The sequence below is a fragment of the Dufourea novaeangliae genome, unplaced genomic scaffold, assembly GCF_001272555.1.
Source record: "Dufourea novaeangliae isolate 0120121106 unplaced genomic scaffold, ASM127255v1 scaffold246, whole genome shotgun sequence".
Lineage (NCBI taxonomy): Eukaryota > Metazoa > Arthropoda > Insecta > Hymenoptera > Halictidae > Dufourea > Dufourea novaeangliae.
The window spans coordinates 461,222-475,249 of NW_015374139.1; the positions used below are offsets into that span (position 1 = coordinate 461,222).

The 14,028-nt window shown below is 41.8% G+C and overlaps 3 protein-coding genes across 3 annotated transcripts in view; 1 reads left to right on the plus strand and 2 right to left on the minus strand.

The window, feature by feature from the left end:
- The window catches only part of LOC107191400 (protein outspread), a 153,042-nt gene extending 145,936 nt beyond the window's left edge, over positions 1-7,106 (minus strand). The window contains 1 exon segment of the mRNA XM_015580429.1: positions 6,342-7,106. Within this exon segment, the coding sequence (XP_015435915.1) occupies positions 6,342-6,482 (141 nt within the window). The 5' untranslated portion in view covers positions 6,483-7,106.
- Positions 7,107-9,048: 1,942 nt separating this feature from the next.
- LOC107191366 (transmembrane protein 11 homolog, mitochondrial) lies at positions 9,049-11,119 on the plus strand. The gene is made up of 3 exons (XM_015580392.1): positions 9,049-9,074; positions 9,805-10,022; positions 10,096-11,119. Exons 1-3 carry the CDS (start codon positions 9,052-9,054, stop codon positions 10,380-10,382), a joined length of 528 nt encoding a protein of 175 aa, XP_015435878.1. The 5' UTR covers positions 9,049-9,051; the 3' UTR covers positions 10,383-11,119.
- A 1,430-nt stretch (positions 11,120-12,549) lies between these two features.
- On the minus strand, positions 12,550-13,768 carry LOC107191388 (dehydrogenase/reductase SDR family protein 7-like). Its single transcript, XM_015580417.1, is given in 6 exon segments — positions 12,550-12,749; positions 12,813-12,973; positions 13,055-13,139; positions 13,207-13,329; positions 13,332-13,557; positions 13,621-13,768. Coding segments are annotated over 6 exon segments (939 nt in total). The 5' UTR covers positions 13,765-13,768.
- Positions 13,769-14,028: the final 260 nt, after the last annotated feature.

Here is a 14,028-nt window from a genome sequence, read left to right on the forward strand (position 1 = left end):
GCCTGAGGCGATTAATCGAATCTGGGAAGTCAGAGAGAGAAGGGAAACAGAGAGGCCACCGTTTCTCCTTTCCTTCGAATCGAAGGTTTTTCCTCCTCCGTCGCCAGGGCTTCACCATAGAAGCAACGTTGCTCCGTTCCTTTATAAGGACTTCATTGAAAACGCGATCGTTGATCGCCTCCGGCTGATCCAGAGGTATCTCTCGGAAGGCCAGTGAGGGTTTTGGATCGATCGAGTGAAAATTCTGTGTCATACCGTTTATGACCTATCGTCAAGCCCCTAGGCCAGGCTACTGTTCTATCGAAAAATGTGGATTCTTACTTTCTGTCGATAGTGTCACAGTTTTACAGGTTAATCCCCTCCAACGGTTACCAACGTGGGAGTAGAATATAGCGTACAATCAGAATCGAAGATCCAGTGATAGCGGATTGAATCGTCAGACGACATAGACAACGTCTGGCTACCTGGATCTCGAATATTTTCACTCGAGGAAACAGGTGCTTCTTAATGGAAAATAAAAACGTTCTGAATGGCCTCGCGACCGTGTTATTTCCAGGAAAACCGAGGGATGCGTCTCCGTCAATGAGCGATCTGTAAAACCAGTCGAGTTTACATTTACGGAGTTCCTCTTAACGAGAACTCCTCGTTCCTGGTAACGCGATTTCTGCGTAACCGGCGGTCATCTCGGAGGAGTTCGTCCCGAAGGTGGACTTTACCTGGTCGTCGCTCTAGGTTCTCTTTTCTTCTTGCTCCCCGTCCCTGAAGAACCTTCTGGATGTCCGATTCTAGGTTCGACGACACATTAGATTGAAATCAAATCCTGGCTCGATCAGAATCCCAGAGTTTCGAAAAGCTAACAAGACACACCGAAACAACAAGCAGTTCTAAGATGCTTTTTGCTCCATCGCAATTACTCGAAGACCCTAACGTATCGTCTCCTGTAGGCTCGACACGATCGAACGCATCACTCGGGACAATTTATAATTCGATGATTATCCGGCACAAGGCTGTTTATCCGCTGCTACGTCGACAATACAACGAGTCGGGGCATAAATTTGAAGAAACAAAAAGAAAAAGGACTCATCGTTTTCACCGGAGTCACGACAAATTATTGATGATCTTACGGACAGGCGATAGAGATCGTTGTCGGAGGCCATCACGCGCTTCACAGAAAGGTCGTGTCGTGGCGACATCGCAAAAAAGGGGCTTCAAATACCTGTTCGGCGTTTGCGCTGACCAACGCGTCGAAGAAATGGCCACCGCGTTCCCAAGGCGGACACACTCGGCCCCCATCTGATCGTGGGAGGAGGACAGACCTCGCAGCGGAGTTTCTTGCGGCTCGCTTTAACACGTCCTCCTCCTCGTATCTGTATTTCAGCGAGATCCTAACCGTGGAGCTACTTCGTGCCCAGGCGTGTCCGTTCTAAGTATGGAGACGAGTCGGTTTTCGAGTTGGCGGATTTGTCCAATATTTCATCGGACTAAAGCGTGTAACGGAGAGGAAGAGGACGCGGCACGGACGTATGCAAGATTATCACGCGCACTACGAAGTGGCTAAACTTGGGCCAGATTGAAGATAGTCGACGCGAATGGCTGTCACGAATGTTGTGTGACCCGTGGTACAAACTGGAGACGTGTAATTCTGATTTCCATACTTGATGTTCGAGTGTTTTTAACAACGGAACGAGGGAAGATAGAACGACGAGGCAACTGTCATGAAAATATGAACAGCCTCTGACGGTAGGCTAGGAGGATCGACATTCTTTTCAACGGAAACAAACAGTCAACACGAAGCGCATGAAAAATTATGTGATTTTACTATGATCATTTCACAATATCATCCTGAAAAGCACTGTAAAGAATAAAATCACAATAGACACTTTTCATTTTTTTTTAAAACAAATGAAAAGATCTCATTGTTGAGGCTTTTGGGTGTAAGCCGTGTCCTTGTGGAATTGTTTTCCCAACGTTTCGCAAGCATTGCAGCTAGCTTCATCAGGGGGTCGAAGACACACTGATACTGGTGCGTGTCTTGTGGTACTCCTCTAATATAATTGAGGTTGGTCATGTTCCGGTTCATTGCTTACCAATCAAAAGAGAAATTTAATTGGTCAGCTGAACAATTAATGAAATGAAAAGATTAGCGAAGATTCTTAGGTACTACAATAAGAAACTACAACAATGATCTTATAGTTCATTAATCATGTGGAAAATGATTTTTGAATTAAAAATACAATACAGACAATTTTCACGCATGTCTGGGCAACGTTAACTCGCGAAACAAGCCTGCCGGGTGATACAGCGCCGTTTTAAAGGGCATCAGTATGCAGAAGGTCATCGCGGCAAGAATTTTGGGTTCGTCCCGGCGGCGTGGACTGGGCAACTGTTAGCCTCCTCCGCAGCATGCTCGTGTCCCGTCCTGAGCTCGGACAATAATTCTGCCGACCGGTCAAGCGTAACCTGTCCATTGTTAGCCGCATATATTTACTTTGGTTACGACCACGGCCATAAGCGAAGTACTGTTATCCGCCGTGGTGTGCGTATGACGTATCGCCTCGACGATCTCGATACCTTCCTTCGCGCCTCCTCGAAACGGCCATCTCGCCCCTCTCTTTTCGACAACGCGACATCGTTAAATTATAACCTCCGGAAGTTAACCCGACGCCCCACGTACACGGAGGTGGCTGGAGTGCGGTTATTGCTTCGGCTAACGCCTGGATATCGTTCTCGAAGCAGATAACTTTGAAGTATTAAAGTGTGAAGTGTAAATATTCAATAGTAACTAAATTTTTCCAAGTCTTCTGAAACGTTTCTCTCGTCTTGGTATCGAAGTAACGTATATTGCCAGGTGATCTTGAATAACGAGAATATATCTTCTGGACGGTGGAATAGGTACCATTATATCTAATGAAACTTCGTCGGTAGGGTTTTCTGGTACATCAGGAATTCCAAATTCGAGTTGATTTCTCTTTTTTAAGTAACTGCTCTGCGCACATATAGCAACACAGAATGACACTCGACTAACGTAACTAACAAGAAACAACTCCACGTTCTCAACAGAACAGCACCCTTTACAGAAAAGTTATTGGAACCTTCGTCCCAACGTACTCATCTAGCCCCACGTAGGTCCTCCACTCATCGAAACAAAATCCAGAGCGCTAACCAGCGTCACGGGCACAAAATTGAGACGTGTACCTATATACCAGGCAGGATTCGTCGGAGGTCGCGTGCATCAGAATGCCAACCTTATAATCGACAGCGAAAACACGTAACTACGCGTATCTCTCTCGAGGCTCGCGAGGAACGTGTTCACCGTGGCGGACCGGTACCGTAAGAGATCGTTTCACCGGATCAAAATTTCAGGGGCCCCGAGAGAGCCCTCCTCTGGACCATCCCCCCAACTCGGGTACAGGCCCAGGAAATTATTTCTCGAAGGCCACTTACCGAGGCGCTCACGAAGAAGTAATCGGACAGAAAATACGGAGCCGCGGACCGATAATGGCTGGTCAGGCACACCGTGGCCCGCGGGCCCTTCTCTCTCTCGCCCCCCCCCCCCCACCCCACCCCCCCCCCATGTGTATATGTATATACGCAGCTCTCGGCCCTGTATGTCGGATCGTCCTTCGTTCGGATCCGGACGCACGGCTGCGCATCATTCTGATCACTTTCTCACAGTGCAAAGGGGGAACGAATCGGACCGGGAAGCCGTCGATTACAGGAATTAAAAAGGGGGAAGGGGAGAGAGAATCAAGTTCGGGGGCCGTGGGTAACACGGAAATCGTAACTAAACGGACTCTCTGCCCGAGCTTCAGCATTTATCCCCTCTCCCTCCTTCAGGTTACAGGATTTAGAGTAATCAGGGAAGCGTTCGAACCGTTGCGCAATGGATCGTTAACAGAGAATCTCGATGAAGCGATGGTTTCGAGGCTTTTGGACAGGAAAAGAAGAGGTGCTCCGAAAACAATCCCATTTCAGGTGGGAAATTGGGTTCTGTCGAGGTCGCTGCGCGGTTTCCGTTCTACGATCAATGTTCAGATGGAAGGGCATTATAGTCACCGACAATGGTTCAAATCCCCGATGATGTCGGATCGAATCGAACCAAGGACGCACGCACGCGTTTCGCGAGAAAACGATCGTTTAAGCCTGTAGAAGAAACTGATTCGCCTGTGGAGGGCCGCGAGGAAAGATTGTAAAAGGTCAAATTCCTTTCGATTCCGTGGCTCTCCTCGTCAAATTACGAGCCACGGGACGAAGAACCGTGCGACCGAGGAGCAAAGAAAGGTTGGATTGCGTATGCATTCGTTATTTGCGGTTATACCGGGGGGGGGGCAGCGGAGAAAGACAGAGAAGGAGAGAGGAAAAGAGGGTAGAGACCAACACAGGGAGAGGTAGCGAGAGAGAGAGAGAAACGGTGAATAAACCGATACAGAGAGATACCGCATCCAGGCGAAAGCCGACAAGCTAACAACTCTCGAAAGGGCCCTGTTGTAGGGGTGCTGGGAGAGAGAAGACGGCTGGAATGCACCGGGAACAGGTCGCAAGGCTGCCGACATTCCGAAATTTGCAACGGAGAGCGAACCAACCAACGTTGGGGGGCGGAGGAGGGGGCGGAGGAACGTGTCCCATTGTGCGCTCACGAAATCGCCCCGTGGCGCGGCGGCGCTCCGGATGAAAAAAATCCCGACGAAGTATAAAGTCTCGCCCAGGGGACCGTTCCGTAACCTTCTCGATAAAACGTGATTCATGAGATCGTGAGCCGTGCGCGGCGACAGAGGATCGCAAACCGGAGGGCGCCCAAACAGTTTTGGAAAGACCTCTGAGTTACGATACCTCACGGGAGTCGACTATGCTTTGAATGTTTAAGAATTTATCGGTGTGTGAGCCATAATCGTAGGATAAGTGATTTTCAAGAAAGCTGCCAGAAGTAAAGAGACGATGTTGTGAATACAAAGAAAAAATCCCAACTTCTGAACAGTAAAATGTACTGCATTCTAAATAGCAGCGTTAAGAATCTGCCCAAACGGTGAACCTTGGTTATAGGAATAAAAAGACAAAGGGACTCGAGAGGGGGACAATCGTGAAAGATCGAGGAAACGCGAGAAGATCGAGCCAGTCGAAACAAAGGGGACAATATCGTCTTATCGGATGGACTTTAAACGGAGAACCGTTCCGTGATATTAACATATGTATATACCATTTCGGAGTTGCTGCCATTCGGCAGTACCGTACGATACGCACAGCGTGAATTGATTTTTAACGCTTTTATTTTACACCCCTCCCTCTGCCACCCGGCCTTTTACGAGGCAATTTTGTTCATCGACCAGGCTCGCCGGGACCCGTTGTAAATAAAAACCACGAGGGAAGAAAGAAAACCGTGCGATAAACATTCCTCTCTTCTTTTTCTTTCTTTTTTCAGAGAATAAAAACAAAAAAGGAACGTTCTCCGGCGCTTATACGCCTCGTATTTATATCCCCGAACGTAAAGACGGTATTTTTACGCGTGTTTATTTATAAACCGCTAATCGTTACGACTGTTTTTTTTTATCGGATAATCGCGATTAACTTTACGATGCGAACCTACTCGATATTTGCATTGGAAAACACCAAGGACACTTCAAGGTCATGTTCGTGCTCTTGAAATGAACTGTATATTCCTCGAAGCGAGTTCAACGACCCGGCAAACTATAACTTAACGGAACGATTGTTTGAAATGCACGTTATGATCCTTTTACTCGTTTTCCACGAGATATATCGTTCATAAAAAAAAAAGGAATAAACCTTTTGGACCTAAACCACTGCACATTACCATAAATTCATACGATCATCTATTCATTCAGCTCAACTCGACTCTATGATACAATATTTTACTGTTACGTGAATTTCGTGTAATACAAAAACACAACCTTTATAAGTCACACACAGATAACAGATTTCAGACAGATATGAAAAGCAATGATTCCGCGGTCGTGCGTCGTGTGCACTAATCGCGTTCACCGGTTACGGGGCTTTCCGCCTTACATAACATCCCGAGGTTCCCCTCCCGACAGAACCTTCGTCCTTCCCGGAGCCCGGGGTCCCGCGATCACGGACGCGCGGCCAAGGAATTCGAGGGCGAGCAAGAAAGAGAAAATAATGCCCGGTCGCGATGGACCGGGTATACGCAGCAGTCCTGCGAGCTGGACAAGGACGGCGCACAGGTACGATCGGCCTGTGTAACGGATAGAGAGGGGACGAGCCGCGGTGCCACGGAGCGAGGGAGACGGAAACAGAGACGCACGCACGCACGCACACCGCGGACGCGAACAGAGAGAGACAACTAGAGTCCATCAAGCAAAACTCACCCTGTTGCATTCCAGAGCCTCCGCGCTGTGCTCCTCCTTCTGCTTGAAGCAGCTGCTGCACTTGCTCTTGTTGAATATGTTCGGCGCGAACTTCCTGCACTCGGCGCCGGTGCCACGGACGCCCGCCGTGCCGCCAGACATCGCGACACGTGCGAATTAACCGCGACGACCGGACAACATCGTTCACCTCTCTCTCACTCACCCGCCCACTTCCCACCCGCCTGGTTGCGTCGCGGCGGAACCGATGAATCGATTCCCCGCGAAACGTCGTTCGATTTATTTATTCCGTTTCCCACTGTCCCCCCTCTGCGTCCACGAACACCGTGGGTATATTATCACACCTTTCGCCGCGGCGAACACCGAACTAACCCGTTTTTATTTAACCACACGCGTGATATTCCGTACCTCCGTTCTTACGGCTGGTATACGCGCAGCGAGGACGACGCGCCACCGAGCAGTCCCCGGCCACTATTCCTTCTGTGCCCGTTACGTTAACGGATCGGGTTAACAGGATTTCGTATTCTCGTTCCGTGCGAGGATCACACTTCTCAAACTGTCGTGTCGCGTTTCTTGTTCACCCGTGACTCGCGATCGATTCTATTCGATTTATCGAACCCTCCGATCACACTCTCAATCCTATCAAGTGTTATTGTACGTGCGCGCCGATAATACGCGAGCAGAGATACGCGTCGAACGACACAACTTCGATTTCTGTTTACATACACAAGCTTCAAGGAAGGTTGAATGCGCGACGACGGATATATACAGTCGGGATTTTGTAATAAATACGAGTGCGTCGACCGTGTTTACAATGCGTTCACATACACCCACACACACACATCACGCGGCGGACCGGAAACATGCGTCGTGTGTACCCACTGACGACATCGGATTCGGTCAGTTCCGAATACGACAAGCAGGTGACTGTTCTCTTCTGTCCTCGTTTCCCCGTTCCTTTTCGACCCTGTTTCGTCTTTCACGCTGACAATCTTTTACCCCGGTGACCCGGTCTTGAGCAACACGTGGATGAAACCCCCGACAGACACCCCCGAATCCCACAGTTCTATTAACAGAGAGACACTCGCGTGCACCGTACGCGGTTAACGTGTGTCACCAGCAGCACTGTTCAACCGATCCGATCCGATTGTTTGACGAATCCAGACGGCGGTGGAACGCACACGTGCGTCCGATTGGTCGATCGATGGAGGACCACTGCTCACACCGCTTGAGAACCCGTCTCGGGAACCAGGGGGACGTGGCTACGATGTAATTATTCGGCTAGCACCGTTCACGATGTACCCTGATAGTAGCACCACGAGCACCACGATCCGCCTGTCTCTCTGTCGACTGTCACTGCGATAATCCAACGATGCGACCCGAAACGATGCACACACGACGACTACGGCAACGACCACGACCACGACGACGACACTCGGGCACACTTACAACACGTCGCGTCGCGCTCTCCATGACAGAACGCTCCCGCGGACGTCCATCTGCGATCTGGCCCGTTTAACTCGGCCTCTATGCCGTCCGCAGCGCTCACTCTCGCTCGATCGACCGCAGCACGCACACCCAGAACCCTGGACTACGCCGCCGCGCAACTAGTCCCTTCCTCCGCCTACGAAATACAGCGCCGCGCGCGCGCCGCCCGGCGTAAGGATTTCAACATGCGATTAAGCGTTTCTCTTTTCTTACCCATTTCCCGCGTTATTTCGTTGTGCTGCACGAACTAGCGCGGTTTTTTTTTTAATTCAAACGAATACGAAACAGGAATTCAAAGCGTATGGATACCTTCCCCCTAAACTGTTCAACAAGGAACTAAATATGAAATTCTCATGGATTGCTGCTTTGTAAAATCTCCTTTAACTGCACACGTGTGTATTTACGGAATATTTAGGCTTGAATACATTATTAGGAATGTATTTGAAAGATGAAACGCAGCTACTCGAAAAAATTGAAATTACTATAGGGAAGTCTGTTAGTAAATGAAAATACAAAGTTTTGTACTGTAACGCGCCAAGCTTTTTCTGGCGACATCTTTGATGATTCTTCTACAACCACTTCGTATAATTTATTGGAAATGCGGACACGTCAATACAATAGAATCCTTTTCAATTGTTAACACACACATATCACATTGCAAAATTGTTTAGTTTATGTGGAACTTAGTTTACAGAGATGCATAAGTAAGTGTTGGTAATTGGTAAATGATAGTTTGTTATTTAAATAACAAACGCACGATGTTTGAATATTTAAATACGATTCGAGTGTTTCGTTATACCAATTAATGCAATGTACATTAAAATTACAATGGTGCATACACTCTTGACAAAATTACTTTCAAATGAAAGCCTTTTTCTATAACCAAAAGTTTACTAGAAGATAGAAAAAAACATTGTTTAACGTCAGCCTATCCGGAAATGTATAAAGGATGTAAAGATAATAAATCTGTGAAGTTTAGTATCGTATCTTCAGAGTGAAACACTTACACAATCTACCGGTTTTAGGCACAAATTTTGAGGAAAGACAATGAAAGTGTTTCTTATTTTTGCAAAAGTAAACGTTCGAACAAACATGGAATATAAAAGACAACTCGAGTCAAATGAACGCTTGAATGAATCAGCTGATTTTTGCATCCGGTTCAATGTTCGAGATTTCTCTTCCGGTTCATCCAGACCGACGTTCCAGTGTTTGGAAGACTGTAAAGATGGTAGATGAAGCTGGTGACAGGTTCGTAGGCGAAAATTATTTTCGGCTTTCTATCCAAGATCTAATGCCTCTAACTAGCTTCACCATTCGCGACGCAATTTCGTAATAATGATACAATATTTACTCTGAAATAAAATTAATCTCGTACTCACCCTTTATACTTCAAAAGATTAATCTTCTGCAATCTTTGCTACTTACATGTACACGAATATTTTACTAACCAGCAAATTGTCATCTCGAGATGAGATTGGAAGCAGTTTCATATCGATAACGATACGAAGTTTCTATGTTTCGTTTACTATTTTCTTGTACTTTTGGGAGCTTCTGTCAATTTCGCTATGAATATTCGATCATTGAAGTACGTATTTATTGTCCATCGAATTTCACCGCAATTTAATAAATTGCTACTTGAGTGTTGAAACGGCAAGGATAATATTGTTTTCTCTCTTACGAACTTACGTGTATTCAAACAAATGTGACGCTGATTAGTTTCAATCAACATCTTACATAACGCACAAAAGAATTAATTTGTAGTAAAAATTATAGAGATTAATTCAAATTAATATAAAGATATATGTGAATATCTTGCAAACAAAGTATTAATAAGCATAATACAAATGTATAGGTGCGATTGGAATAGAATTATTATTACGTTTATAGGATCATCAATGAATGAATAATATTTATACATAACAACAACTATGAGTCATGTACAGAAAAATGTCTCAATTAAAGTACAAATTTTTTACAGGGATGATCTCTCTAATGTTGTCATCATCAAGGAGGTTTATGATAATGAAAATGCACTTGAAACATTTGAGTATGAGTTAGAGAGAGCACTGGAATCAGAATGCAGTTTAATTGTTATAGAACCATCTAAACTAGGTGATGAAACCTCCAGATGGATAGCAGTTGGAAACTGCCTTCACAAGACTGCAGCATTGTCAGGCCTTGCAGCTATAACCGCAGGTTTGTAAACATAAAAGCAGCTATAAAAGCAGGTTTATTATTTATATATAACATATTATGACATACTTTACAGGTTTGATATGGGTTGACCGACCCTATATTTGTGGTCCACTAGGTTTCATATCTGTAATATCCTGGGGACTTTATACTGTTTCATGGCAGTTTGATCCCTGTTGCCAATATCAAGTCGAAACTGACACAAGTAAGCTACCACACGTAGAATTGTTAGCCGTTTTAGGCCCTTCATCCCCCACTTTCCTTGTAAGGAAAGATGATACACGAAGAAGAATTCTTCATACAACCATTACATTGGTAGCACTCAGCATCAGTGCCTGGAGAGTGTATCAGGCATTTAAATGAAATGATTCATATTTGGAATGCAAGAAACTATGTTGTAAAAAGCAGTAAGGTAGGCCATACGATGTATTGTAGATGATCGTAATAAGGCCTAGGATAGAACTCTGTGAATTACAAAAAGAAATACAGATACGTTTTTGCATATATTAATGGAGATTGTTGAGCCACATGAAGGATCTGTTTTCATTCAGTGTTTATATTTCTTTTATGTTTTTGACACTACCTCACAGGTGAATGCTGATTTTACACTAGAAGGGGGAATGCATAACAAGATGTACAAAAGAGGAGCCTGTTCTATGAATATTTTCGTCGTAATATGTGATGTTTCTTAAAAATCCATATTGTTACTCTATGATCTCCATCTTGTTGATTCTATTGTCACAGTTAATTTTAATGCAAAGAAAGACACGAGCATATTCACACGATCACTTAAGTGAAACTACTGGTATAAGTGTTCTTAGAAATATACAAAATTGCAACCACACCTGGAAAGTTGGATTTAGAACTATATATTTTTAGAATGTAAATAAAGTAGATAGAAAACATTGCATATGATTTACTACAAAGAATGTTGTCTAGATTTTCTCACCTGAAGGTGTAAGCCCATGTTCAAAAAATAATATTCTTGTGAAACATTTTTCGGAATGCATTATTTTTAATCATATTTTTTTGGCAAACATGATAATTGGTATAATCCACAAACCTTTTATCAGTTATATAAGATTCGCATTACGCAATATACAAACACATGAAACATAAAAAAAAGTACATATAAAATAATTCAATATGAGAAAACCTTCTGGAATAACTTACAGTTCATTAATACACGAATAAATTCTTGTATCTATTTGTACATACTTATATGAGAGACTTAACTGATGATTAAGAATAGATAATGCATTTGAAATCTTTTCAATAAACTGTGAAAACTAAGCAACATCTTTTTCAATTACTGTATAGCTGTATAACAGCCATAGCACAAAGGTTGCCACTTACATCACAAGTAAAATAAAATCTCCTACTTTGAGGATGCTAAGTACTGTATACAAATTTTTAAGACATACAAAAATATAAAAATTTATGTATGAAATTGTGCTTTGTAACGTTTACTTACTTATTGCTGCTGTTAAAACATAATGATCAGAAAAAGGAAGGAGATAAAGTCAGAACACAAAATACTTCAAGTAAAATTTAAGAAATTTTCTGTTTTTGTGTATTGTTGTTTCCAAATGAATTCGGAATTAAATCTATCTATATTATGATTACATGTTATTTATCGTTTTTTTTATGCTACAAACACATACTTCATTATAGTCACATGCACAAGTATGTGTTTGCATTATATTCACTTTTAATTAGAGTAACGTCAATTAATTTTTAAAATAGAAGTACGAAAAATTATATGAAAATTCGAGACATTACTGATAAATAAAATACACACAAAGATGTATTAATTAATCCTGCCATGACAACAGAGTTCATACCAATCACTATACATTACATATGTGACACTCTAAATGTCTCAATTACTAGCCAAATATTTCTCATGACATAACAGTGATTATGTAGGTGTAACAAACGAGAGGATATATATTAAAACATCAATAACAACTAAAGTCATACTTTTAATGAACTGTGTGTGTCAGTAGGTTCATTGTTATGTGTCATTTATGACTTGAAAGAATTGCAGTGTTTAGCATTTTCAAGCATTTATTTTGTATTTACCCAGAATTTATGTTTAATACCTCTTTCCTCTTGGAATTTTATCACATCAAACAAAATTTTCGTACTTAACATAAACTTTCGAGTAATAGATGACACGTATATTATATTCGAAACTGCTTCAATTCCATTAAAACGTTCGTAGTATTAAAATGTATATAATGTAAACATAATCCACCATGGAGTGGCATAACAATAAAATATAGTTTGGATATAATTTTGTTTATTTCATTTGATAAAGTTGTTTTTCATTTTAAAAATCATATAAAATCGTATGAAATTCCTATATCTATCAGTGACAGGATGAGTAACATAATTTATTGTAATATATGTTTTCTTCTATGTACAAAGTCTACAATATTATACAGAGAAATAACTCGAAAATGAGAATATAGAATTTTGTACAAATAATATAAAAGTAAAAGTGCATTATGATGTGATAAAATCATTATGCTTCTTTCTCGGACTTTTTCGCCCGCTTATGCATAATCCAAAAATAAAGCGTAGGACATAAAGTTCGTAAATATATTGCAAGTTTTGGAGTAAGTGTAGCTATTACCACGTCCTTCTCATCTTTTAATATTGCTTCTAGAATGCGATGTGCAACATACTCTGGAGAGTATCCTTCTTGTGTCGTTTTATCCATTACTGCAACATAATGTGATATAAATAATTATGTTTGATTTGGGATACATTATCTACATTACTCACCTCCATAAATCTGGCCAGTTCCTGTTAATGCATTCAGAGATAGAGCAGTTTGTACATAACCAGGGCTGATGACAGTAACTTTTATATTCTGATCAGCCAATTCTGCTCTACAACTATCACACCATGCTTGCAATGCATGTTTAGAGGCAGCATATGCAGATCTAAGACAATAATGTTTCAATTATTAGAAGATACTTTGATATAAAAATCTAATTATGAACATAAATGTAAAACATGTCTACCTATTTGGAATAGAAATCTTCCCTTGTACACTACTTATACATACTATATGACCGTACTGTTGTTGTATCATAAATGGAAGTACAGCTGTAAAAATCATCATTTTGTCAGAAAAGATTTCTCATTTTTCACCAAATTTTTTATGAGTATTTACCTTTAGCCAATGCAATCTGAGCAAAATAATTTGTAAGCATTACTTTTATATCTACATCTACATTAGTAGTAACAACTTCTCCTCTATAAGAAATGCCAGCATTGTTAATCAGAATATCCAATTATGTCTAAAATATGTATTGTAAATATTGAATCGGTGTTATTTCATTATTGTAACATAATGTTTTAGTGGTAAATCCAACCATACATGATGAGTATCTATCAAAGAACTTTTCACTCTTTCTAATTCTTCCTTTCTTCTTGAAACTAAAATAACTTTGCAACCACAATCATAAAAAGCATGAGCTAATGTTTCTCCTAATCCTGAACTGGCACCTGTTATCATTACAACCTAGAGTTCAAAATACAATTAAAATTAAGACATGACAGTGCTGATTTTTTATGCAACATTTACCTTCCCACGAAGCGTAGCCTTTCTCCGTTTTTGTTGCATAAGATCATAAAAATGGTATATCATCCAGGGAATTGTTATAGGAAACCCAAGTAATTTAAACAACCACCATATAATTTGCCAACCTTTCAACGGTTGTTGCTTCATGTTTATAAACACTTTTATTTTACTATAAATATACAACAATTGTTATTTTTCAATTATCATTGATATAAACATTTAAAATACTGCAAAAATATCTTCACTCGATGGTCAAGCTTTTGCAGACATTGTAACCTATGAAGTTTAACCTATAGACCGCTTCGAGATGACGACATGAGAATGGGTTGCGTAATTATCGATTCACGTTCTCTACCTTACTTACTAAGAAGCAAGTAAACACGAATGTTAACATGATAAACTTAGGATTTT

What these genes read in the sequence shown, in the direction of transcription:
- LOC107191366 (XM_015580392.1), top strand. Translation starts at nt 9,052, where the DNA reads ATGGTAGATGAAGCTGGTGACAG. An exon ending in GTAGATGAAGCTGGTGACAG is followed by an intron (nt 9,075 to 9,804) that starts GTTCGTAGGCGA and finishes AATTTTTTACAG; the next exon opens with GGATGATCTCTCTAATGTTG. An exon ending in CCTTGCAGCTATAACCGCAG is followed by an intron (nt 10,023 to 10,095) that starts GTTTGTAAACAT and finishes CATACTTTACAG; the next exon opens with GTTTGATATGGGTTGACCGA.